The 27,971-nt window shown below is 38.3% G+C and overlaps 3 protein-coding genes across 3 annotated transcripts; 2 read left to right on the top strand and 1 right to left on the bottom strand.

Moving 5' to 3' along the window:
• Positions 1-4,182: 4,182 nt before the first annotated feature.
• On the top strand, positions 4,183-11,062 carry arl8ba (ADP-ribosylation factor-like 8Ba). Its single transcript, XM_034694266.1, has 7 exons — positions 4,183-4,428; positions 6,963-7,043; positions 7,177-7,250; positions 7,352-7,445; positions 7,544-7,611; positions 8,609-8,679; positions 10,116-11,062. The coding sequence occupies exons 1-7, from the start codon at positions 4,306-4,308 to the stop codon at positions 10,163-10,165; spliced, it is 561 nt and encodes a 186-aa protein (XP_034550157.1). The 5' UTR covers positions 4,183-4,305; the 3' UTR covers positions 10,166-11,062.
• A 1,771-nt stretch (positions 11,063-12,833) lies between these two features.
• edem1 (ER degradation enhancer, mannosidase alpha-like 1) lies at positions 12,834-21,696 on the top strand. The gene is made up of 12 exons (XM_034683759.1): positions 12,834-13,462; positions 14,978-15,050; positions 15,573-15,676; positions 15,883-16,054; positions 16,561-16,744; positions 16,891-17,065; positions 18,066-18,186; positions 18,283-18,453; positions 18,534-18,607; positions 18,693-18,789; positions 18,954-19,139; positions 19,713-21,696. The coding sequence occupies exons 1-12, from the start codon at positions 12,993-12,995 to the stop codon at positions 19,800-19,802; spliced, it is 1,917 nt and encodes a 638-aa protein (XP_034539650.1). The 5' UTR covers positions 12,834-12,992; the 3' UTR covers positions 19,803-21,696.
• Positions 21,697-21,757: 61 nt separating this feature from the next.
• Positions 21,758-27,132, bottom strand: gnat1 (guanine nucleotide binding protein (G protein), alpha transducing activity polypeptide 1). The gene is made up of 11 exons (XM_034683773.1): positions 27,078-27,132; positions 26,123-26,186; positions 25,750-25,865; positions 24,433-24,475; positions 24,214-24,355; positions 23,951-24,108; positions 23,736-23,864; positions 23,508-23,637; positions 23,234-23,387; positions 22,587-22,803; positions 21,758-22,497 (listed from the first exon to the last, which is right to left on the bottom strand). Exons 1-10 carry the CDS (start codon positions 27,079-27,081, stop codon positions 22,613-22,615), a joined length of 1,131 nt encoding a protein of 376 aa, XP_034539664.1. The 5' UTR covers positions 27,082-27,132; the 3' UTR covers positions 21,758-22,497; positions 22,587-22,612.
• Positions 27,133-27,971: the final 839 nt, after the last annotated feature.

Genomic DNA, 27,971 nt, shown 5'->3' with positions numbered 1-27,971 from the left:
ACACTCGTCTTTTGTACCAGGCTGTAAACATGTTTATTTCTGCTGTAAAGATTGTCTTTTTTGAATTGGTATGTAGTTTCCGGTACTTCCGGAGCCAGCCTTAAGCGGATCCTCGACGAACTGCAGTTTTTAACACTCCCACATTGGACTCATATTTTTAGACTGGAGGTTGCCGCTTGGTTGAAAGCAATCAGGGAATGTTCAAATAAAAGGAATTTCCATGAAATAGAGGGTAAACAAGATGTGTGGTCCCTACCATTTCCATTTTGTGTAATGTTGTTTTTTCTGTAATGTCTTTGTGTTCTGTGAAATGTTGTGTTTTGTGAAATGTCATGTTTTCTGAAATGTTGTTGCGTTTTCTGTAATGTCTTTGTTATTCCTGAAATTTTGTTTTGTTTTGTGAAATGCCTTGGTGTTTTGTGAAATGTCATGGTTTCTGAAATGTTGTTGTGTTTTGCCCTTCAGGGCCACCACAGAATTACCAACAAAAACGATTAACATAAACAATGCCACAAAAAAATCTAGTATTTTAAGTATATACCTTGATGAATGTATCGCACAAGCAAAATTCATTCTGTACATTTTAAATCAACAAAAGAAATGCAGCGGAAAAGTCATACTAAGAACAGAGCAAAACACAACTAAAGCTGCTACCCCTGTTAGATAGCAGCCTAAGTTGTAGCTAGCATTAGCCTGAGACTTCAGCATACATAGCCTAAGTAGCTTACTCTCAAGTAAAGACACTAACTTACAGTTTTGGTGCAGTCCCCCTCAGGAAGTCGTCTTCCACCTCATTTTCATTACATTGGCAACAGAAAATCTCCACCACAGCAACACGTTGTCGCCATTTGTAGTCTGGGAGAGGCGCTAGTAGTGTCTTCCACATGCCCTTGTTTTATTGTAAGATAATTACATCATTTCATCAATGAAAAAACAGGATTACTTTTTAAGCAAAGTACCGAAAAGAATTAGGGCAGATTCAGGTAATGATTTTGGTAATGACTTCAAAGCTGGACATACTTCTCTTCAGTAAAATATTTTGTTATTGTGTATTTAAAGCTGCTGTTGGTAGACACAGAGTAAACATCTGTTCAGAGAGAGGGATTTCAGATTTCTTCTTAGCCCCCCAACACAGATCGGCGTGTGCAGTCACGATAGTGCCGGACTCATAACCAATCAGGACAGAGGATTGGAGTTTAGCTATGATTGGTTTGTCATAACAGGAGCAAGAGGAATAATTCCATTTTTAATTTTCATTTAACCTTTATTTTACCAGGAATTGTCCCATTGAGATAAACAGTCTCTTTTACAAGGGAGTCCTGGCCAAGACAGCAGCATAAAAAGTTTCACAAATAGAACAAGACAAAACATACAGTGACAAGTAACTATTACATCGATTTATAAATTAGCAGTGTTAAGCTCTAAAACATGTGCACAAGCTGATCAGATGATCCTTCATCCTAGTTTTAAAATCCTCTAATTGAATTAAACAATCCAGTTTCAGGTTACCTTAAAGCTCAAACCAAGAAGGGAGCAAAGACATTAAAAGCACTTTTACCAAAGACAGAGCGAGTCAGAGGAATGACAAAAAGAAATTGTCCATGGGACCAAAGATGACAGCCACTGACAACTTTCGGAATCAATAAGGAGCATAAATAAGACGGCAGCTCCTGTAGTATGGCCAGGGTCGTCGTAGTGGGGGGAAAAGTGAGACTGTCTACCTAGGGCCCAAGTGTAGAGGGGATCCCTTAATGGGCCTGAAATACAATGTGTTTTCTACTACGCTTTTGTTTTGTTTTGTTATAAGTGCAATAAGATAACTATAATTCAGTGGCGGTTCTGGGGAGGGGCCAACGCCCCAGTAAAACGGAACCTGGACCCCCCTGTGGCCCCCCTCCACACCAAAATAATATTATACAAAAAAAAAAGCTTCGGTATCACGCTGGTGTTACAGGCGGAACACATGCGTGTGGCACTTGGTTCCAGTCCCTTAGAGCACTAAGGGACTCATGTTGAGTGTAAACAGCCAAACAGCTGCTGTCAGTCTGCATTTTGATATAGTACACAGTAGTATACATGTCTAGTATAAAGGGATGCACTGATTTTTTGCCAGTTTGTTCTCAGCCGGTCCTCGCCCTTCTCAGTCTCTTTTGTCAGGGTTGGATGTGTCCCTCTGACAACACTCTTGGCCCCATCCTGGCCCCCCAGTAAAATTGGTCTAGAACCGCCACTGCTAAAATTGTCTGAATAAATAAACAAACATTCAGAATTCCTTTCTGGAAAACAGTGGAGTCTCTTCCTGTCGACTAGATTGATCGGTGAGATGCGCATCTCATGCGTAAAGTAAATTATCATATCTTCATAGCATCGAGTGTGGCTGAATCTGATTGAAAGTAAACTGTAGGTTTTTAGAGTTTTGTTTTACTTCATGAGGTTAGATTATACCAAATAATGCCCCCTTGTTGTTATTCAACAAGTCACTTATTGGCTTCAAATAATCTTGTTTAAAGAAGTGGACAGTCTGAAGGTCACTGGCTACGTTTACATGAGACTTTTAATTCCTCCTTAATTCAGAATTAAAGTTAAATCCTCTTTAAAAATATTTAAAATGACCTTCTAAACACCTGATTCCGAATGAAAATGATCATTCCGAATTAAACTTAAATCCGAAATAAATTGCTTTATTCTGATTTTAAATCCGAATTGAATAATTCCTCTATCATGTATACGTTCATTTCGCTTTACATTAATTCCGGTCGTTCTGCGCAAGCTCGTTCCCTTGTCTTGTCGCGATGACGCACATATTCCGTGCTGGCGGGCACATATTCCAGGCTGAGGTAGAGCAGCTGTTGCACTAACCGGCTTTGATTCGCCAAAGTACGGTCTTCCGCCTCCCTTCTCCGGTCCTCTATCTCTCTTCTCCTCCTCAGCTGACGAAAGTGAAGCAGTATGTTTGTGTCGAGCTGCTTATGCAAAACTATAATCAAAATCAAAGCGAAAGTTGTACTTATTGTGTGGTCTTCCATGTTGTAACCATAGGGTTGTAACCGAAAATGTAAGAAGCAGGAACTGGAGTCTGTTTTCTTCCGGTGTACGTAAATACGTCACGCCCGCCCCTGTTCAATCAGAACCCTTCCTAACCCCCAGACCTTAAGCGGAATTGAATAGAGACGATTAAACGTGTTTTCCATGTAAACCTCAATTCGGAATTACTATTTCCATGTAAATGCGAAGGAGAAAACTTTAAATCCAAATTATTTAATTCTGAATAATTAATTCTGAATTAAAAAACATCATGTAACCGTGGCCAATATTGTGCAGTTACATTTAGAGAAATTGTAAAATATATATATATATATATATTGATATGTAGCTTAGATTAGAGTAAGTTGACCAGGTTAGTTTTAAGCATATATTTTTGTTTAATGCAAATAAACCAGTATTATAGCAGCAATTTTATATTTTTTAGGGTTGGCTGTGGTGATGGGGCCCACTGAGATATCTTTTCAGGGGGCCTAGAAATCCTGGCGACGCCCCTGAGTATGGCCTTATAAAGAAAGATATACCAATGCTCCTAATAATAACATTGCTTAATACAAAGGCATTGGAATGCGTAGAGATTTTGCAATGGTCTCAAATTACTCCGCTTACCGATGAGTACCGATGGGTATTATCACCTTTTCTCCAAACCCAGCATAAAAAAGGATCTTTTTTTTTTTTTACACCATTCCTCCCAACAGCAGCTTTAAAGTGTGTCACTGGTGAATCTGAATTCAAATTGGCCATGAAATACTCTCTGTAAATAGACATGTAGATATACAATGCAACAATTCTCCAAGCAGAATTCCATATTTCTATTTATTTTGTATTATTCTGCTACTCACCACTGCACTTTATTATATTATTTTAGCCTGTACATATTAGTCATGCCTATTTGTTGTTATTTTGTATTTATAGCTGATGTTATTGTTATTATTTTTATTGTTATTATTATTATTTGTAGGTCTTATTCTTATGCCTTGTACAAAGAGAGCACAGTTTTACCTAAGTCAAATTCCTTGTGTGTTCAAGCATACCTGGCCAATAAAGCTGATTCTGATTCTGATTCTGATTCTGATTCTGATTCTGATAAAACTTGGTGTACCTCCTCCGTGTGCCTGTAGGGGGATTCAGACTCTCGCTTTGGCAGACTGATCATATGACAGCTGCATGCGTCCCACTTCCCTTCCTCACTGGAAAACGCCACATCTGACAGGGAGGGAGTACAGACACAACGACAGGGGAGTTTAAAACACCGACCTCAAGATGCTGGCACTTATAAACCGGCTTTTGGACTGGTTCAAGTCTCTGTTTTGGAAAGAGGAGATGGAGCTGACGCTGGTCGGCCTCCAGTACTCGGGGAAAACAACATTTGTAAACGTGATCGCTGTAAGTCTTCAGCTGCTAGCCACCTCGCTTTTAGAGTAGTGCTAATATCATTAGCCTCAATAATGGGATCACAGTTTCCAAGCTAGTTGTGTGCTACCTGCTACGCTGTCTGAATTTGTGGTCTAAAAACCGACCTGTGTTGGGATACAAACACTCAAACAAACATGAAACAGGCAGGTTGTTGGTTTTGGGTAAACAAGACAGCTGAGCTAACTAGTTTGTGGTTGGTGGATCCTGTATGGCTAGTTGCTTACTGTGTTATGGTTGTGTATCAGGCTGGAACAAAACGCACCTGCATTTGCTTTGTTGTGACTTTAATCTCGGACACACTGTAGACTCCTTTTAAGAAATTAGGGCACAGCTGTCAGCACTTTTCAACCACTCGGAAGTCAACTTTTAAACACGTTGACCATTACATCAAGTTGCCACACACGCACAAACACACACACACACACACACACACACACACACACACACACACACACACACACACACACACACACGCGATGCCTCAGTGCTACATAAATAAAGTTAGTCTTTGCACCATCGAAAATGACTGAAACATATTTACAACACATTACAACAGCTTTTAATGCTTTCTATTCTAACTGTGTAACTGTGTTACTCACTATAGTTTCAACCTTTAAAACAAACATGTTTATATTTCTCTCTGTGACCTCCAATGACTGATGATGGGAAGCATCTGTGCGAGGCAATTCTCTTGTGCAACTCGGGTTGTGTTTCTTAAAACTGGTGTTTGTGGTGAAACAACATTTCATTGGCTAATTATCAGGCTGCAACATTGTTTAGTTGCACATTTTAAAAACAAATAAGAGCTACATGGCTTTGTTTGAAACTACTGGTGCTTGCAATGGCTCTTTGGAGATTTTGCATTTACTGCAAGTTACTTCCAGCTTTTTTTTTTTTTGGGCAATAATTAAAATTTTCCATTTTCCCCTACATCATGTGGTCTGCAGTGATGGATAAAAAAACTTGAGTTATGAGAGCAATGACCTGCCTACCATAGTTGGTAGTGTTGCCAACCTCTGCAGAATTTGAAGGATGTTAAAGCGATGTAATGGAATTATTTGCACCTGCAATGTTTTACAATAACTTTAGGTCTTTCTTCTGTATCTTTTTGTACTGTTATTTAAATCTAGTGATTCTATTATGGATATTTTCAGTCAGTTACAAGTATCTAACATTTTCCTCCTTTTTTAACTTTTTCACAGCACTGACTGGATTTAAGCTTTGTTTTGATATCAGCAGCAATGTATCCTCACAAGAGCTGAAACAAACAAGTTGAAAGATTGGATGATAATTAAAGTAGCTCCTGAAACTACTGTTAATGTATTGATAGATTGTTTATGAGTAAATGTAAAGGCTGTGTCTCCAAACAAAAGGGACATAAAGTTGTTCCATCAGTCTATTCGGAGGGGTTTCTGTGTTGAGTGTTGTGGAAAGGTCTTACATTTTAGAAATTGGGTCGCTCAAACTACAACCTTTTAAAGACATCATCTTGGGTTGTTGAAGACTGCCATGCATTTCTAATAATTTTAATATATCTATTACACCAAATAAATATATTAACTAAGAAAATAAAGGATATATTAATTCATAATAACAGATTTGTTAAAGAACTAATGCTAGTTTTCCTCAATAACCAGTGAAACTGCAATGCTCACCAGTGTAACTTTTTTGGAGTCTTAGTTAAACAGAAATGAGAACTTGTTTTAACAGAACATTTCAAAGTTATTTGGGATAGTTTTCAGTTTGCTCTGGGTGTCAGCTTTCAGGCCCTGTGTCTGAAGAGGAAGTTGGATTAGATTTTGGAACATAACCCTGATCCACGCAGTGCAGATATGAAAAAAGCTCTTCCAGCCAGTGAAGGGTTGCAGCTGTAAGGGGTAGTTCCTCCTCCTTCCTTAGTCATAAGACCGCTGCACTCATTTCCACTTAGCTTCATCAGGTGACTCCAGCAAGTCATGTGCTGAGAAATGTGTGGACATCAGACAGTGGAGGGCAGGAGGGGAAGAAACATAAACAGCTTGTGAGGTCTGATGTGAAAGGGGAATGCGGCTGATTCTGTTTGCTGACGTGGATGACTCTTTCATCTCAAGTTTGAAGTAATGACATATCACAAAAACTACAATGTTTAAAATCAATGATACTTCATGCTGTTTTATTAAAAAAAAAAAGTAATTTGACACTGATATATAACAGCTTGATGTTTGCAGTATTTTGAATTAAACTTTTGATAACTAATTTCCATTTAAATCTTAAGATAAGATTTATATAACAAGCACAAACTACTGCGCAGCCATTTAATTTGCTTTTTAAAAAAGTCAGCATGTCACCATATTTATACTGTAATAATTGCGTATGACCAAAGATAGTGTGGGCCAAGACAATGATTGTTTACATGTGAATATATGCCCATCCCACCACACTCTCTCTGAAGGAAATTATATTAATCATCAATCATACTTCTCTTTTGAGAATCGACTTTTAATTACGTCTTTTTTTTTTTTCAGTCTGGCCATTTCAGTGAAGACATGATCCCCACAGTCGGGTTCAACATGAGGAAGGTCTCCAAAGGAAACGTTACCATCAAGGTATTTTAATCTCTTATCACAAAGTAATTACATGATATGAAACCACTTGTAGAGGTGGGGGAAATACTCTTGTATGGAGGCAATAAAAACACATTTAATGACCTCTTGAAATGATGGTCCCTTTATCCCTCAGATCTGGGACATAGGCGGACAGCCAAGGTTCAGGAGCATGTGGGAGCGGTACTGTCGGGGAGTTAATGCAATCGTGTAAGTATAATCCCAGTTTTGATTCGGAAGTTTGTCTGAAATGCTTCGGAGCAAGTATTGAAACACTTTCTCCTTGTTGTTTTGTTGTCGCTCATTTTTAGGTACATGGTTGATGCAGCAGACCGAGAAAAGGTGGAGGCTTCCAGAAATGAGCTTCATAATTTATTAGACAAACCTCAGTTGCAAGGAATTCCTGTAAGTTTCCTCCTGAAACTATTATGTGTGATCTTTGTACCAGCAGTGTGTGGGCTCAAGGACTTGCAGGTGCAGATTTTGATTGTCATTTGTTTCAGGTTTTGGTGCTTGGTAACAAAAGGGACCTTCCCACTGCTCTAGATGAGAAGCAGCTCATCGAGAAGATGTGAGTATGACCCGTTCTATCGTTTGTCTGTTCTCTCTAGAACAGGGGTTCCCAAACTTTTCAGCCCGCGACCCCCAAAATATACGTGCCAAAGTCTCGTGACCCCCACTGTCCCTCGAAGTGATTTAATGTGGCTTCATTTAGCTGGTCTACAGAAAATAACCCTACCTATATGAGCATGTGGCTGTGTTTCCTGTGCTATAATGAATTAACCTGCTGCTACTGATGCTATTAATGATTAACTGTTCACTAACCCTAAACTTACGAGTCATCTGACAAAAAGAAAGGCAGAAAACTCATTACATTTTCTATTTTTAAGGTTTTATTTCAAGTTTAGCTACTATTTTTGTGGATATTATTTACTTTAATGGGTAAAATGTGTTAATTGTAGATAACTTTAAAAAGAAAAACATTCTGGAAGACATCTTACGACCCTCCATTTGTGTCTCCCCACCCCCCAGGGGGCCCTGACCCACACTTTGGGAACCCCTGCTCTAGAAGATAACATCACTTTTTTTTATCTTGGTTTAGAGTTTAACTGGAAGAACAGTGTTAGATCTAATTTTATAAATTGTTCTTTAATATATATTTTTTTTATACATGTTACATTGTTTATCTATGTATCTCTCTTTATATCTATCCATCTATCTATGTATCCATCTATCTATTTTTGGTTCTGTTTAGTGAACTATGTTTAATCCTTAAGAGTGGTTTAAAAAAATAATCAGGATCCTTGTTTTTTAAGCTGGAGCTGTGTTAACTTGTAGTAGATTGAAGGAACTGGCTCCCTCTGCTGACAAATCAGAAACATAGGCGGATAGATGAGAATGATGAATAGTGTCCCAATAGCTGCAGAGTAATGGGACGGATGAATGTAAGATAAGATAAGATAAGATAAGATATTACTTTATTGATCCCCGGGGGGAAATTCAGTTGTGTACCTTGTGTAAATGTGTACCTTTATATCTTATACTTATATGCACCTTTCCCTTCCAAGGAATCTGTCAGCTATTCAGGACAGAGAAATATGCTGCTACTCGATTTCCTGCAAAGAGAAAGACAACATTGGTGAGTTTCAGTTAATGATGGATCATTTGTGGGTTATACTTATACTCCTCCAGTTTTACTCAAACAGACAAACTGATACTGATAGAAAATACAATGATTAAATCTTTGATATTTTAGACAGAGTCCTGAGGAAATGCTACATTCAAATTCATGCAAGTAGTCTGTGACTACCAACCCTAGCTTTAAGACTGAAGTGCTACTCTACCTCTTATACACACCAACATTGTGAAATTATGAATGGAACTACTCAGCAGCTTTTCTTAAGTATGGAAATAAAATAACTTGCTGATTTGATGAACACAGCATTATTTTAAGCTAAACTTGTGCATGCATTTAAGTCACTTTAATATGCAAACCACATGAACGTTGTACAGCTGCTCCAGAACACCTTTGTTCTGTATATGACAGATCTGCACAGGTTGTGACTGGAATGTTTTCTCAGCTAATTTTTTTTCCTTTTAATATTATTTATTATACTTTTTTATTATTGTTATATTGTTTCTTACCACACAGAGGGATGTCATGTGAATGTTCATTGTGCTTTGCTATAATATAACTTATAATTTTATATATAAATGCTCTACTAAACCACCGGAGTGCCCCTTGGACAAACACCACCAGTCACCACCAACAGTTTTAGGTTTTATGAAGCTCAGAGGATGACTGAAGGTAGTGCTTGAGCCTAAAGAAAAAAAAACTACAATTTCCTAAGCATGTTTCTGCATGAAACATTTAATATTTCTATATGTCTCCATACTGCTGCTGTGGCTATAAGCATTAAGATTTCAGGTCAGCTGTCTCTTAGTTTTTGGTCCTGGATTTGGTCCTGTGGGTAAAATATCGCCACATGGACACAAAGATCAACTGATGAGAAGGTGGTGGTTACTTATGATGGTGATGAGGTTTTAAATTTTTTTTAAACTAAATTGTCAAAGTTGAAATCAGGAAAACCACCAGATATTTGGCTACTTTTCTTTTACAATTTGTGTGCATCAATCTCTGAAATGGAGGGATTATCTTCTGATTTTAACCAACCAGTCACTTATTTGAGCTGCTTAGATTTTAGAGGTCAGTGGATGAGGTTACAGTGACATGATATCATTCTTGGGAAATGTTTGCCTTTATGGACTTTTGTTGCTTCTGGTGTAGTTATCTTTTCGAAAAATGCATATGATTGATTGATGGATTTGTCTTCACTTTATCATTGTATATTAAAACGGTTATGAAAAACCTCATTATAAAATAACTTACTTTTTCTTTGTGTCACTTTGACTTCAGACACCAAGCTTGTGTTAACTTTAAATATGAAGTATTCAGTATTTGAGCAGGATTCCTTCAATTTAGATTCATACTACTATGCTTCCTGGTGAGTTATAAAATACCCTACTCATAAAGCGATTTCTACACTAACACTACCATGTTTTCTTTAATTCAAGATATCACACTTCAGTGGCTCATCCAGCACTCGAAATCCAGGAGGAGCTGAAAACGCAGGAGTTGTTTACCAGCTGTATTTGCCATGTTACTGTCATGCCACACCCCCATCACTCTGCGATGATGTACAGTCTTCTACTCACATGCTGCACTGTTATGCTCGTGCCACACACATGCACACAACTCCCCCCTCTCTCTTCTTACATTGTGATGTCTTCACAAACCCTAAAGAATGCACTACTTAAAAATGTGTTTCTTAGACCGGTTCAAGGAATATAATTGGCATTATCAGCTTGCAGAGCTGGACTCTACTTTACCCTCCAGTAAAACCCTAATTTTGATCTACCTTTATCTCTTCATGCATTATTGGTTGATAATACCCATTAGTTTGTACCACTACTCTTAGGTATTACACAACACTCTTTAAAAGGAGTGTTGATGCTGTCAAGCAGGCATCAGTGATAAAATGTTGTTCTTCACACAGTCAGAAATGATGCTGGGTGACATCCAGATTCTCCTATTCCTGTCATCTTTTGCTTGACCATGTTTTCTTCCTCTTTAAATCATGTCTGTTGTTATAGAAAACTGTGGATTTAAGAAAGTAATTTGATGAAGGTCTGTATAAATTATCAAGCTAGTATGATTTTTACTGATGTGAGATGTGTGTATGAATATGATTCTATTTAAAGTCTGAATGTACTAGACGTAAAGCTGTACAGGATTGTGTGGTTCATGTTGGCCCCTGTTTGTCAGTAGCCTCGGTGGAATGATGTCCTTTGTGCCGCCTGGAGGCTGAGAGAGTGGCAGAATTCAAAGTGCCTTTTGCAATGCCTCTCACCTCTGAAGCTAAGCAAAGCATAGTACAAGGTGTGCCTACCTGGATAGATTAAATGGAAAAAAACAACACTTCAATATATTCAAGAAATAAAAAGGCATGCTTTTTAATTTAGACTTTGTTCTGGTAATTTTTCATCAAGCTAAGAACGCTGGTCATTGATCATGATTTCATAACATACGAATTCAGAAGCAGGTCATAGTATAAAATGCATCTTACATGAGCAAAATCTATACACTTAAAACCTCAAGAGCGCGTGCACTTTAATAAGCAGTTGTTCTAGAATTAACTTGGAGATACATTATGTTGGTAGAGCTGGATCATGCAGAGAATATAAAAAGCCATATGAAATTATAAGTACTGTTTTGTGTATGACACTTTAATAGTTTTTAGTGAGTCGATGGGAAATCGTTTCTGGGGACCCCTCTCTGTGAAGCAAAAGTTACACAAAAGGGTTTTAAACATTCACCTGGTAGTATTTTTAATTGATCAAAGCTGATTATCAAATTGTGAGTCATAAATAAATGCAACTCTTTAAGTCTAGGGTGTTTATAAGAATATGTCACCAAGATTTCTAAGTAAGCAAGTTTACATTTCAGCTTTGTGTCCTCAATTTTGTTTATGTCAGTGAAAAACCTCTGGGACCAAAGCATAACCAGTGGTAGACAAAGTACACAGCTTCATTACTGAAGTCAAAGTATAGAAACTCAAGGTCAAATATTACTCCAATACAAGTTAAAGTTGCTCTGTCAAATTATTACTTAAGTTAAAGTAATGGAGTATTTACTTTAAAAATACTTAGGTATTCAATGTACTTTAAAAAAATCTCAAAACGGTGTATTTTCACAATACATAAATGCAGTCAAGAATACATAGAAGTACATTCTGTTAAATTATGTTTATTTAGAAAGCATTACTCGAAATCTCTAAAAACTATACCATGGAACAAAAACTGCAACTAAGTTACTCCAAGCACAGGCAACTTAGTTTGAAATGTTCATCTGGATTGAAGCAAATGTTACGTAGCTCAGCACGCTTTCTCAGGATGGACAGTGAATTCTTGTATGTTTGAGCAGAGTGGGAAACAGGGACAACATTTCAGATGATGCGTGTCATTCTTCATTTAAAAAAACTCTTAACACGGGCTGAAGATATGACCATTGGTGCTCAGGTGGAGGATTATAACCATCATCACCACCTCTAAATGAACTGCCTGATCTGAGTGAAATCTGCTCTGTGTTTGCTCCACGTTCAACCGTGGAGACGCATGATATACAGGTAGGGCTAAACCACTGAGACAAACAGAACTACAGAAACACATTTTACTGTCTTTGGGATCTGATTTCCGAAAAGAGAAGGAAATTCAAGAGTTGCAAAAGTAGTGAGAAACTAGAGCACTGATAGAAATGTAGCGGAGTAAAAAGTACAATAATTGTCCTCTGAATGTAGTGGAGTAAAAGTAATACGTATCCCTGCAATATAATACTCAAGTAAAGTACAGATCCTCAAAAAATGTACTTAAGTAATGTACTCAAGTAAATTTACTCTGTTACTGTCCACCTGAGAATATGTCACCAAGATTTCTAAGTAAGCAAGCTTACATTTCAGCTTTGTGTCCTCAATTTTGTTTATACTGAAAATCCTCTGGGACCAAAGCATAACCAAATAATGTTTTGGTTTTTAAGCTCTGCAACCCTGAAGGGTTCCACTCTTGTGTCTCTTTCCTATTGGTTCAGAAGTCACCTACGACACGTCATGAATGCCACGAAACGCCATCAGGATAATGACAGCTCTGCAGCCAATCACAGGATGAGCCCACTTCAGTTTCTCTAATGACGACACAGGGGAACAACCAATCATAAGTCAGTATTTCTACGGAGGCTGGTATGTTGACAGGAAGTGTGTAAGGCGGAATCACTACAACCAGCCATCCTTATACTGTCTGTGCTTTTTGTTTAGCCTGACAAGCAGGAGTTCACAGTAATTCCCCCCTCGGAGGCGTGTGGACCTGAATTATGCGTTTTAAGATTGACCCGGATCAAAGATGCAATGGAGGTCAATAGTAGTTGGTCTGGTGGTATTGAGACTGTCCCTCAGCTGTGTGCTGTGGCTAGCTTTTGGACTCGGTCCTAGCGTTAGCTGGGGGTTCAACTTCCCCCTTGGCTTCAGTTTGCACAAATTAGACTTGTTATTCAGGGAGGATAGAGGGACAGACTCGGGGGGGAACTCGTGGTCTCAACGAATACAAGGCCCCAGATATGAGGAGACGGCGAGCACCTGTGCAAAGGTGGGACAGGAGTCCGAGAAGAGATCTTACCTGAGCTTCTTTGATGGAAACAAGGACGAGTACGTCCGGAGGTACAGCTCCTTCCCGGACACTCTGAGGGAGAAAATGAAGGATATGGCCAAAGAGATGTTTTATTTTGGATATGACAATTACATGACATATGCCTTTCCTGAGGACGAGCTGAACCCCATTGACTGTAAAGGGAGGGGACCAGACGTGCTGAACCCGTGAGTCATTCAAAGTTATCCACCTGAACTGACAGGCAGTCATTTACATGTAAACTGTTCTCTGCAGACTGCACGATTTGCATGAAGTTTGTATTCTTATCTCATAAAACATGTTGGTTTAACTGCTCCGAGAGCTGCAGACTGCTGATGTTTACCTGTTAAAAGTTAATGCACAGCTTTGTGCAGTCTAGCCGTGGTTATAGGTTTTTATTTTATCACATTCAGCAATTTAGTTTTTAAAATGTCATGCTTTTGCAATCCGATGAAGGTTTAGAGAAAAACTGCTGTTGATCAACAGTTATATAATTAGCAACTGTGTAATTGTCAAGTAATCTGCTGACCTTGTTGACCTATCTTCAAAGTCCAGCCATCAGAGGAAATGTGTGCTTAACCCAAGTGTATCAGCTTCTGTTGTCCAAAATGTTCAGTTTTTAGGTCATGCACTTCTGAAATTTGTGCATGCAAATTTTCTTTTAGTGCTTTTTTTTGTGTGTGTGCAAATGTGTGCTTGAACTGTTGGTGCATATTATTCCCCTGTGCTGAACAGTGAAACCGAAAGGATTACAGTTACACCACAAAGTTTTGCTCCCTCCCTCCCTGATATCTTCAACTTAAAAGGACAGCTGTTGACCAGTGTGTTTGAAGATGATACTCAGAATAAGTAAATTCACATTAAAAAAGCAGTTTTTCCTCAGCTATAGTGATATTAAGCCATGCAGGTTGTTTATTCCTTTTTCCTTAAATTTTCTTTCTTTCCTCCTTTTCTTTTTTTTGTCTCAAGTAGGGATGGGCATTTCAAGCCAAAATACTATTCGATAATCGTTGGCATCAATTCGACGATCATTTAAATAATAATATAATAGTTTTCATTTTGATGCAAATAGCACTGAAAAATAACGCTTTAGCATCCACTAAATACACGTTGCTTGTTTAACTACTTTGATGTTTCCTTATTTATTAAATTTATTTTTTCAAACAGCCAAACTTTTTTCATTTTAAGATTTGTAGTTGTAGAAATTACTCACCTTTTGTATGAATATATTAGAATTTTGGACAAATTAGTTAAAAAGGAGCTTTAGAAAATTGTAATAGATATTTTTTAATGTTTAATGCACCACATGATTTACCAAGAAGATAATCAGCAGATGAGTTTATTACAATAACAAACCTCAGTTTTAAAGCTCACCTGACTGATGACTATGTAATAACTGTGTAACAACTGTGTAACCACTGTGTAATAAATAGCCTTCAGAGCAGCTTTGGGAGATATTCTTCAAGTCATGAGGGAAGTCCTATACTTGGCATGAAGACTTATTTTAAGTTCACATATGGAGATGAGGTGTTTCTTTTTGTCTGTGCAGCATGCTTGCTGAGATAAAAAAAAAAAAACCCATTGTGCTCACTGAACATTTTCCTTGTTGTTTGGTCTAAAATATGCTTCCAATGTTCTCATTTGGTTAATCTTTCCCCCTCTTTTTCACAATTTCACCAAGTCTGTTTTACATCTTTTTACAGAACAAACATCAACATAAATGATGTCTTGGGGAACTATTCCCTCACACTGATTGACACCTTAGACACCCTGCTGGTAAGTCACAGTCAGTTTTGGTGTTAGCATGTTGTACAGTGTTGTGCTGAGTTTGCTTTGTCTTAGCTCCTAAAGACACAATGTTAAAACTATAAATATGAATATTTACAGGATTGATTGAGAGAGTACCTTTAGACGTGAGATAGAAAATCAATTTCATGAGGTAGAAAATGTGAGTTTTACATGCTCTTAACATCTGTTTAGCAAGAAACAGACCCACTTTTTGGGACACTGTGGTTCCAAATAACTTCCTGTGTTTTAGGTAGCATGATGTTTATAACTATCATGTTTGTAGTCAAAACTAGCACCTGACACAGCTTCAGGTGGAGCCAGTTATGGCACATAATTGCTTCGCAAAGCTGTAATTAGATGTCCTAAACAATTCATCAAAGTTCTATTTTTAAATTGTTACCATCCATAATGATAATAAAATACATGTGGAAATTACCTGAAGGCCATTTTCAGCAATATAGTCTTGTTTATACAGCATACAGAGGTTACATAATGTGTGTTTCTCTACAGGTGCTTGGTAATGTGACAGAGTTCCACAGAGCCGTCAAGCTGGTTATAGATACTGTATCTTTTGACAAGGACTCAACTGTGCAAGTTTTCGAGGCAAACATCAGGTACAAATGTTGCTACTGTTTTGCAAACTCGCACAAAAGAAGGCGAAAATGTCAAACACAATGTGTGATCAGGAAAACCCTGAAGTGAAAGTGTCTCAACATTATAAAAACAAGGGCAGTGACACTTAACTTAATATGGAAAAGTGTACTGTGATTTCCTGGTTAGGTGTGGAAACAATGGGTGATGTATTTGTCTTCCTTTGTAGGATCTTGGGAAGCCTTATTTCATCTCACATCCTTCTGACTGACCCAAAACATCCATTTGGCAATGTGGGGTTTGAAGGTTACGATAATGAGCTGCTTCACATGGCTCATGACTTGGCTGTTCGCTTACTGCCGGCCTTTGAGAACACCAGCACAGGGATCCCTTACCCAAGGGTGAGTTTTTTTGTACCAGTACGTTTTAGTGCAGTAGGTCTGATGATGCCACACTTTAACGCTTTATCTCCCTCATTAGGTTTCAATCATGCATTTAAAGTAAACAGTGTTGGACTGTTGGGTAAATAAATCTTGTTGAGCGCTGGTTTGATTGAATAGACTCCTTCATTTAAGACAACAAGTGGCCAGGGGGGTGGCGCTAGTCTCTGGGAATCGGTTACAGGCAGGTCCATCTATACCTCACAGCTGTCAATGATACTGAATGGGCTGAGCTCAACCACCAAACAGGTAGCTGGCAGCATGGTAATGGTATTAGAAAGAGCTACAAATCTGCATTAAAACTGCACATTGCTGAGCACAATGGAAGTCATCATGCAAGAACACAGTGTAAACCTTTTTTTTTAAACAAATGTGACAAATGTTCTAGATTTTGTGGTACTTTATTTTGACATGTTAAAGATTTCAAAGTCACAAAGCGTTTGAACTCATTTGTATCTTAAATGCAGGTGAACCTAAAGACAGGAGTTCCCCCTGATAGCATCAACGAGACATGTACTGCTGGAGCTGGGTCCCTGCTGGTGGAGTTTGGGATTTTGAGCCGCCTGATTGGTGATTCCACATTTGAGTGGGTTGCTAGACGAGCTGTGAGAGCCCTGTGGAACCTGAGGAACAATGAAACTGGTCTGTTAGGTAAGCACGGCTGAACTGTGGCATGGAAAACTCTTCTTCCCTTTCCTTGACACTCCTCCAACCTCATTCAAGAATTGTAAATATGCTGCCTTTTTCATTTTAAGATGTAAAGCAAGTTACTGTGATTTCTCCCTTTAATCCTGTAGGGAATGTAGTGAACATCCAAACAGGCCAGTGGGTGGGCAAACAGAGTGGTCTGGGAGCTGGTATGGACTCCTTCTATGAATATTTGCTGAAATCATACATCCTTTTTGGAGAGAAAGAGGACTACAGGATGTTTCAAGCTGCTTATGAGAGCATTCAGAACCACATGAGGAGAGGGTGAGTCTCACGCTGACAGAAAGTATGCTAGTATGTTTTTTTTTTCGTTTGTATTGTACATTTGTTAACATCTTCCTGCCCAGGGACCACAGATGAAAATTAGCTTATAGCTAACTCTGGCTTGACAGTTTTTGTTTTGCATGGCCCCTGTCAAATAAACTAATAAATAAAAATAATAATATATGTGAACAGTTTGGCTTGAGTCTCAAGGTGTGTTACCATCATGTGAGGCTTCGTACTAAAACTATCAAAGCTTTCTCAGGGATTGGTCAGAGACAGAGGAAGTAAAACTGCTGCCATCCTTCCAGTATTTTTTCTCTAACTGAAGGATGTGTCACAAGATGTCTAATGAGACGTCTGTAACGTTCTGTTCATTTGAACAGAAAAGAACCACTGATAGGAAGCTCTGAGCGAGGGACTTGACCTTCATTGTGCCAAATTACCAGAAAAGTTATTTAATGATACTTCACATGAAGAGCAGGTTTAGACCAGACTCTTCTTTTTCTTTTTTTTTTAATAAAATTTGTACCAGTGGATACAAACATCCAGGGAACTTGTCATCAGTACCTGATATCGCTTAGAATGACGCTGTATGTGGAAGGAATCATTTCTCATTTGTCAAATATGCCCTCTCTGTCCTTGTGTCTCTTCCTCACGTCTCTTTTTCTCATTACTTGCCGGGAGGAAGCGACACAAGTGAGGGACACAAGGAGACAAATTAAAGAATTGAGAAACAGCCACAGAAACAGGGAGATGCAAACAAACAGACTTACTGACTGGCAGAAAGTCAGACAGGGAGATAAACAGACAGCATCAAATATAAGAACAGATACCTCTTCCTCAGCCGGTTGGTGGCCAACAGCAGAAGAATAAAGTGTGCCTACTTCTGGATGATTTGATTGGAGGGAAAGGAAACATTTTTAATTCTGTGCTATACACCAAGTGTTAAGAGAGTAAGTGGTGTGTTTTAACAATGGTTCTGTGTCTGTGGTTTTTCCAGGAGAGAGTCATGTAATGAAGGGGAAGGTGACCCACCTCTCTATGTGAATGTGAACATGTTCAGTGGTGAGATCATGAACACCTGGATTGACTCCCTTCAGGCCTTCTTTCCTGGGCTGCAGGTTGGATTACACACGCACTGCTTTGACAGATCTTATAAAGAAGAGTTAAATATGTGCTGTAAAACTAAGAGCTAGTGTCACCTATTTGTGTTCCAGGTGCTCAACGGTGACATAGATAATGCCATCTGCCTTCATGCTTTTTACTATGCCATCTGGAAGCGCTTCGGGGCTTTGCCAGAGAGATACAACTGGCAGCTGCAAGCTCCTGATGTGCTCTTTTACCCTCTAAGACCAGAGCTGGTGGAGTCGACCTATCTGCTGTACCAGGTAACAGTTATGACCCACTACGATACGGTTTGTTTGTGTGATTATCATCACTTACTAAATATTAATATTTCTCCTCACAGGCGACCAAAAATCCTTTCTATTTGCATGTTGGAATGGATATTCTTCAAAGCCTTGAGCAAAATGCCAAAGTTAGGTGAGGATCATTTAATACATGTTGTTTTTTGAATATTTAAAATGCCTTGATGTGTCTGCTTTAATCTAAGCTGTGTTGTGTGCAGATGTGGGTACGCCACTCTCCACCATGTTGTGGACAAATCCAAAGAGGATCGCATGGAGAGCTTCTTCCTCAGTGAGACCTGTAAATACCTGTATTTGGTAAGTTACAACCTGAGCTATTTTATAAGATAATGTCATCAAAAACATGTCTTAAAAGTATCTTTCTTTTTTATTTTATTTTGACAGTCTCACTCATGCATTGAGAGTAAAACGTCAGCTTTGCTCTACACTGTCATATAATCAACCTTTTTTTGGCCTTACAGTTGTTTGATGAAGACAACCCACTTCATAGATCAGATAACAAGTACATCTTCACCACAGAGGGCCACATCGTGCCTATAGAGAGGCGCTTCAGGGAGAAGCAGTGGAATGACTTGTTTCCTTGTGAAGATGGAGAGCTGGAAGAAAGAGAGCAAAGCAACCGGCTAATACCCAGCAACAACACCAATGTAAGGCTCAACTCATCTCATTCTTCGCTATATAGTAGATACCTGTATTGTGATTAATCTTCTTAGAAAATAATAATAATAATAATAATGATCATACATTTTATTTATAAAAGCGCTTTAAAAGATTCTCCAAGACACTTTACAAGAAAATAAATTATACAATAGAAAGCAAAGGAAAACAGTGCAAATAAGCAAAGAAAAGCAAGGCAGAAAAATAAAACAAAACAAGACAGAACAAAACAAAACAAAACAAAACAAAACAAAACAAAACAAACAAAAATCAATCAATTATAGGTTAAAAGACTTTGTAAATAGGTGTGATGTGGTCTCTGGAGCGGGAGTGAGTGAGAAGGTGTGCAGCTGAGTTTTGTATGTATTGTAATTTGTTGAGGAGGGTGTTGGGTGAACCGTAGAGGATGCTATTGCAATAATCGAGTCTTGAGGTGATGAAGGCGTGGATGAGAGTTTCAGCGGCAGTTAAGGAAAGGGAGGGGTGGAGATGGGTGATTTTTTGAGGTGGAAGAATGCAGTTTTTGAAAATAAATACCTTCTTGATTGTATTTTTATCTGCAGTGTAACAGAATCCCAGAGGAGCGGCGCTACACGCTGCCGTTAAAGAGCATCTACATGAGACAGATCGACCACATGGTGGGACTCTTCTGAGGAAGAAGCGATGCATGTGAAGAAGATGCTGGCATCAACTGGCCCTCAGCACACACACACACCCTTCAGGTGTCTGAGAAAGGATCCATCGTTGATCAATATCCTCGCCCCACATGTTCTGCTGCTAAGGATCCAGCCAGAGAGCTTACACTAAACTGAACCTGAAGAAGCAGCTTGACTTCATGCTGTTCTGATCAAAAGTGAGTGTTTGTGTAGAACTTTCTCTGGGCATGTGGTGCTAAAAAGTTGAACAATCTTTCTTCCAGGAAATGAGGCACCATGCATCACCACTTCTTCGCTGGTGAGCTTGTTTCAGTAATTTTAGATTAACTACACGGAGCAAAAAAATCTCTTCAAATTTTGGTTCAGATATGAGTGTGTATGAGTGTGTATTCATTGTTTGTCTGATAGTGTGAGTGTGTGTGTGTGTGATTATGTATTTGAAATGAAAGCTGAGCTGTGAATCTGATTTTGTGTTTATGGGAACAGCGCCATCTAGCCACACATTGAAAATGCATAGCCTATAAAGACACTCACCTATGTAGACATGCTGATCAGTGCCTCTCTGCAGTGGATTCACTTGACTCTTCCAGTAATTCAACATAAGGGCTGCACGTTAACACACAATAACAGGGAGTTTCAGGACGACTGTTGCTGTTTTTAAGTGCCTTAAGTGTTTTTTTTTCTCTGGATGCTTTCAGTGCATGCTAGGTATGGAAAACTTTACTTTTTTGTCAGGCCATGGTTGATATTGCACAAAAGGTATCATTCCATGTCTGTTTTTCTGTTTTACACTGATTGTGACTTCAAGTTAATTTGTTGTAGACATGATGAAACAAGCCATATAATGTATTTTTTTATGTTAATGAGTGAGAACATGTTTATTTTCCATCGTAATTACTTCACAGACTGTCCTCCATGGAGTATTCTTGTTCAGAGCTAATGGAAGTTGTTTTTTTCTGTTTCTCTTTTACATTATTGCACATCATTATTCTTAATAATTATCATGTGGAGAGAACTCAGGGTTTAAACGAAAAACAAAAATCAGTAAATGCTTTCATAAAAAATAAAACTTTCTTGAAATGCTGTTGCCTCTGATATCTTAGGATAGTCTTAAGTATTTATACTGCAAATCTTAAAACTTGTGTATCTAAGATCAAAGAATAACCTCACTGAACAAAGGTACTGTTGTACTGTTAATATTTGTGTTTGTTTCAAACAGAACGTATGTATTCTTAAGCTGTGATGTGAGATTCATGTACAGCTCGGTCAATGTTTATTTTCTAGAAATGGAAATGTCTTATCAAACATCATGGGTTAGCAGAGCTTTAGGCTTGATGGTGTGAACACATCACATCATAAACTTTTTCTTTTAGGAGGGAAGTTTTCAGGGGGTCCTTCATGAGCCAGACATTTTGTGAGTGATTTTACAAGTTAGAAAGCAAAGAAGTTATTTGATAGGAGTTGATGACAAATTTGACTAAGTATGCCCCTGCATGGTAGATGCCTCTAAAATTGTAAGCTTAACTTTGCACACTGACAGGATATACTGAAATAGCTAGCTTGAACAAGGATTTAACATTTCAATTTTAGGATTTTAGAAGGTGCTATTTAGTCCTTTATGTCATTTTGACAGAGCATGCTAGCTTGTTACCCCTGTCTCTCATGTGCTAAGCTAAGCTACAGATGTTCGATATTTATTGTACAGACATGAAAAGTGGTATCTACCCCATCCTCCTATCACTAAGACAGCAGATGTGTCTGTGCTCAAACTATGCCATTAACTTTTCTGAAACAAAGGTAAACTGAGTTTTTATGTCTAAGAGGATTCTGTCACAACTCAAGAAAAGGAATCTGAAATGTGAAATCATTAAATGACAGATTATGAACAAGACGTTGCTGTCAGTTTTTTTTATTTGTGAAAAATGGACAACTACCCAGTTTTCTACAAAAGCTTTAGTAAGATCAGAAGAGTTTAAAATCACTGGTTACTGTACAGGATAGTTGACTAAATGCCTGCAGTTTATTCAACTTTGAGACAATTAAGTTGTAGCATATTACGTCCCAGCAGGGCTTTAGATCCACATGGTATCACCACACTTCAAAATTGACCAATAGAAAACTTTAATTATATACACTGGCTCTATTCAACAGTTACTTTTATATTACTCTTCAAGAAATTGCAAACTGTAACCTAATTTCTGTTCCCAAAGCAATTTCTATTGGCAATTTTCAAAACATCTCCAGCACAGATTGACCTCTGCAGCAGGTCTTCGTTGTCTTTTGGTAAGTTGATAAGTTATTAAAGCACAGACTCGATGTACTACCCTTACATTCATTCACTATAGTGCATCTGAGACGGAATCACTTTGTGCTGACATAAGCTTTTGGTGTCTTAACTACAGACTGCACCCCCCTCGTCCAAAGATGAGTTGAGGAAGAAGTTGCTTGACTAAAATTAAACTCCTCTGAATTCTGCACAGGATTTTCTGATCCAAGTGTTGTCCTCTTGTCTAAGTTGTCGAGGAGTCTTTGGTTTTAAGCTTCAATTTCATTTTGAACATATCAAATTGATTTTTTTTATCTTGCTTTCACTGGTTTGAGGACGTCTGATTGAGGGGAAAGTTTTCATCGTCAGTCCTCAGTTTTGAATTGAGATGGAATTTCTTGAATGTGATGATGCTTCAGGATCACCCTGGAATAAAAGATGACATCTTGATTATTAACTGGTCACCTCCCTTTGATCTGAATAATTTGAATGATACTACACAAAACTTAACCCACTTTTAATATGTCACTCAGCTTAGCTCTTAAAAGAGACCGCAGTCTTTCAGGTTTTCTTTGATGATGATGTCAGTGACGGCATCAAACACAAACTTGACGTTCTCCGTGTCGGTGGCACAGGTCATGTGAGAGTAGATTTCTTTGATGTCTCGACGCATGTTGAGGTCCAAGAACTGCATTTTGATGTAATTACCACCATCCTCGTACGTGTTGGGGCCTTACAGAAAGACATGAGGATAAATACGAACATCCAATTAGTTAGTGTGTCACCTTTACAGATTTCATCTGAGTAAAAAATCAGAGACGTAGTTGTGAGGTTGCAGATTGCCGCTCATGACCACTCCTTTTATTCACTTTTAAGAGTGTGGGAGGACATACCTCAGAGTATTAGGGCCCCCTTATAGAAGAAGATTGTAAATGTATGAGAGTAAACTTTTTTTGATTTAAAAACAACATGGCAGTTTAACATGGCGGACAACACGCTCTAAATAGACCCTCAAAGAGCTTAATCAACTATTCTACTTGTCAAGTATCTATACACCAATAAAATCATACTTTTTTTGTCACATTTTTGCCAATAAATCCAATAAAATTTTACACATTGGCCCTTTAAAAGTGGCAAAGTTTGTATGTTGTGATGACCTCACCATCATACTCAGGGAAGCACATGCTGAGATGGGCTTTCTTGATCTTCTCAATGAAAACGTCTTTCTTGTTGAGAAAGAGTACAATGGAGGTGGCAGCGAAGTAGCGGTGGTTGCAGATACTGTTGAACAGGTGTAAACTTTCGTGCATTCGGTTCTGAAAAGAAATTATTTTAACACTGAGGTCCAAATGAAGCTCCTTTAAAATACATGAACTATTGGTTGTCCATTAAGGATGGGTATCAAGTATCAAGTGTGAAATATTATAGTATCGTACCACTTCATCATCCTCCACAAGCACCATGTCATAGGCGCTCAAAGCAGCAATGAAGATGATGCAGGTCACACCTTCAAAACAATGGATCCACTTCTTCCTCTCAGACCTCTGACCTCCTACATCAAACATTCTGCAGGGAAACACATTCATGTTATCTTTCTAGAGCAGAAGAAGCTCTAATGATGGGTTATTGTTGCAATCCTCTGGAGAAATACTGCACCGACTCACCTAAAGTGTAGATCTTTGAAGGAAAACTGGGTCTCGATGATACCTGTGGTCTTCACTCTTGATCGCAGCACATCCTGCTCAGTGGGAACGTAGCCTGGCTGGATCAGTCGCTCCAAGTCATTCAGGTAACTGGAGGGTGAATACAATCCCCAAATCAAATAATATTCACTCAATCACAAATATGGGATTTTTAAAATGTAATCTTAGCTTCTTACTATCCAGCAGAGTCATTGAGTTGGTACTCTGAGGCCCTGTCGAAGCACGCCTGTATGCCAGAGTCCTTCCATAGGCGCAGAATGATGTCTGCCAGCTCTTTAGGCATGGTGCCCTCCTCAATGGTGTCTGCAAGGTGCATCAGTTTCCTGGCATCATCCTGCAGGACAGATTTACAAGATGAGAGACACATACAAGTAATGTGTCGAAGTCCTCCAGAAACCTGAAATCAATTTATAAAAACATCTCTCTCAGCTGTTTTTACCTGCTGATCAGAGTGTCCGTAGTTAATGTTGAGTGTGTTCATGGCCTTCACAATGGCCATGGTGGACTGCAGGGTGTTGCTGTAGATAATGGTAATGAACTCCAAGCATTCTTCAAGTGAGTAACCGTCTTTGTGGATAATTCTGAGGAAAAAATACAGTTTCAATATGTGTGGTACAGTCGGTCAAACATTACAGTGATGACAAGTCAAATATCTTACTTCATCTGTTTGACGATTGTGCTTTTGCCTGACTCTCCAGCACCTATGGAAGAAGAAAAACTGAATGCTATAATTTGCATTAAAAAAAACAGTGAAAATATAGCCCTGCTTTTTGTCCTTTGGGCAGAGGGCTGATTACCAACAATCTGGTTCTGCTCATTTAATGTTAGGTCTCTTTAATTAATACGATAAAGATTATGGTCAAGATCTGATCTGTTTTTAAACTGTCATGAAAAAAGTTTTGTAGTGAAGTGAAGTGAACTGCAAAATCTTAAAGAAAACGAGGAAATAAACTGATTGATTGATACGGTATAGAAAGATATAAATTGCTGAAAAACTTCTCAGACAGAGGTTCCTCAAAATGATTACTTCAGGGATGCTGGTTTTGGTCTAGTGATTAATCCAATTACCCATGTACAGATGCTATAGTCCTCAAAGCGGGCAGCCTGGGTTTGATTCCATCTTGTGGCTCTTTACAGCGTGCCATTCCCCACTCTCTCTCCTAATTTGCTCCTCTATCCACTGTCCTATCCTTTCAGTAAAGGCATTAAAAGCCCCTCAAAAAAGAATAAACAACTACAAAAGAAACTAAATTAAATAGTACTTCAGAATCAGATCTGATGTGAGGTAAAATGTTTCTCATACCAACATCTTATGAGAAAATATGAAGTTTAGTGTGGAGGAATGTCTGTTACAACCTGGCAGATAACCAGAATTATATCTCCCCATCTGTAACATACTGTTACTCCTACCCCAACATTATTAAACAAAATATTCAGACATTACATAATTAGTTGGCCTATAGATCTAGAAATAAACAACCCATACTTATTTTTAAATAAAACCAACATTTATTGTACAGCAGATAAATATATGTGTGATGTAATCAGATTTTCTTTGAATGCTCCAGCCACAGACACTGTTCGGGTTGGGCAGAAGACTGTGTCCTTCAAGGCTAATCCCTTTGTGTTAGAGTACCTGTTGTTTCAGGATTAACAAGGGATTGGGATGAGTAGGCAATTCAATGACAGGTTATTAAGCCTCTACCTGACTAAAACATGTAGCCTATTTAATCACAGTTGATATAAAGTAACATTCGATGCCCTCAAAATTATACAAAATATGGTAATTGTTTTGAGGTATTCAGGCTACAAAACACTTCATCCTACGGGTTAGTTTGTGCTGATAATTTAGAATTAAGGAGCCAAATTTAAAAACAAATCTCATGGACTATTTCTCTATATTTCTAGCCTCACCATGGGGCCTCAAGGAGCCTTTAAATATGAGAGTTACTGTCCCCAACATATCCATCTTTACCTAGCAGCAGCAGCTTGACAGTTCTCGCATCAATGTCAGCATCCTCCTTCAGCTTCTTCTCCAGCTCTCTGGAGTGTTTCTCCTCAGCACTCGCTCCAGCCCCCATCCTGCTTTCCCTGGAGAAAAAAAGTGTAAGGAAAAATGGAAGTAGGTCCTAACCCGTTGGACCTACTTTCTGAATGATACAGTCAACTGGTGTGCCCGCCTGCAGCAAACCCTGGACTATGATTGAGTACTTTCCTGTCTTAGGAGAGGATTTCGGGCATCCCCTGCCCACCTGACTGCAGATAGCCAATGGAGCACAAGGACAGGAGTGTTTGAGGTCAGGGGTGTGAGGAGTAGCAGACCTACTTGAGTGAGGGTGTGCTCTCACCTTTGGGGGACTTTGCTGTGCTCAGCGGAAGATGGACTTCGGCTCAAGTGCTTATCTCTCGATGCTGTTCTTAGAAGAAGCAAACCAAGCTGAATAAACTGTTGCTGAACAATTGTTGCTTCAGCTCACATCAGGACCAAATGAAAAATTGTCTCTGTTGTGTGATGATGTATAATTTGTGAAAACAGAGCAGAGATAATAAAAGTAGCTGAAGTAAAACTAACTCCACATCATTAACAGCAGCTGTGGTCAAAGAAATGAATTAGCAGACCCGTTACTTCCCCGTTCATACATGAGGATAGACATACAAATTTCTATTATGATAGAGCAGACTGCAGGGTGAGCTGTGAAGTGCTTAAAGAGCTTTGTAGTTTCACCTGACAGATCTCATTGACCTCAATCTGAAGCTGGTTGAGGATCCTAATCTTCTCATTTTCAACAAGGTATGCATACATGCTAATTATTTCTGTATGGATGTGTTGCACTGCATTTTCCTATACACAAAGTAAGTCATTAAAAAAACGTTTTCTGTGTCCTTTCAGTAATTTGCTCTCATGTTATCAACACTAGTGTAGGTGTTGAGTCAGTGCAGGATAGTCACTGCTAGAGAGTAACCATGTTCACTTTCTCAAGTATAGATTAAAAAACAAACCTGAGGTACTTTTCAATCTTAAAGCTCCTGTGAGGAGTGTTTAGTTTGTTATGAAATAAACTGAAATTAATCCTGATGCCTCTTCATAACCTCGAAACACAAACAAAATTATCTTTGAAAAAAGCCTGACAATTTTGGTACAGCTGTTTCAGTTGTAAGAAATTGCTGGCTGGGGGTAGGTGTCAAACAAAGTCATAAGATAGCGTGCCTCCAATTTTTTTTTTTATTTCCTAAGGCAAAAATTCTCTGAGTGATACTTCAAATTTAATAAGGAGGCATGGTGATATTACGTGTAATACTTACACATAAACAGAGCCAAAAAATCGAAGCGATAAAAGGTAATGCTTTGTCCACAGGGGGCGACAAAATCAACACAAACCAATAGTTCCTTACTGCATCTTTAAAAACTTAGGCTGTTTTTCGAAACTGCCTGCTACATACTACCTACGAATGTAGTATGATGTAGGTACTGCACACTACACACTGCGTTTGAAGGTAGTATGTAGTATGACTGTTCTGTTGGATCTGTTGTGCAGTATGCTTGGCCAGGCATCGCCGGATTTCCGGTTACGGAAAGCGGAAGTAGACAACAGCCAAGCTGATCGCGAAACTGCTTCTTAAGCATCCACTTATGATTTTAAAAGTTAAGAAGTGGTTTATATGGAATTTAATAATTTTCCCGAATCAGTATGGCATCCGGGTAGTTTTGGCATACTGCAGATTTTTCTCTTGTTCACATACTACACACTGAATTTTGGCCAAATCAGTATTTACTACTAGTATAGCAGTGTTTTGAAAACAGTCTTAGTTTTACACGTTTTACTTTAACTTAAAATAAAAACACACAAAAAGCTTATAAGATTTGAAAAACTGTTATAGTTTAAATAACTCAGTGGTGTGTAAAGTTTTAAAAGAATATAACTTTACTTTGATGAAACAGGAAATATACTTTTCACATAAAATATGAATATAGAAAATACTAATTATTATGTATTATCAGTCATATTACTATACATTATTTTTTACTTCATTTTTTTATAATAAATGAATTATTATTTACAAAATATTTTGTAAAAAGTACTACCATGAGTTTACTGACATTAAGCAGCAATTTTACTTTATCTCAGAGCCTGGTTTTGTTCCTTTTGATTGTATAGTACAAAAAAGAAATATACACATTAGTTACACAGAGCTCTT

The sequence above is a fragment of the Notolabrus celidotus genome, chromosome 1 (assembly GCF_009762535.1).
Source record: "Notolabrus celidotus isolate fNotCel1 chromosome 1, fNotCel1.pri, whole genome shotgun sequence".
NCBI classification, from domain to species: Eukaryota; Metazoa; Chordata; class Actinopteri; order Labriformes; family Labridae; genus Notolabrus; species Notolabrus celidotus.
The sequence above is the reverse complement of the archived record's forward strand: the minus strand, read 5'-3'. Positions and strand labels throughout refer to the sequence as shown.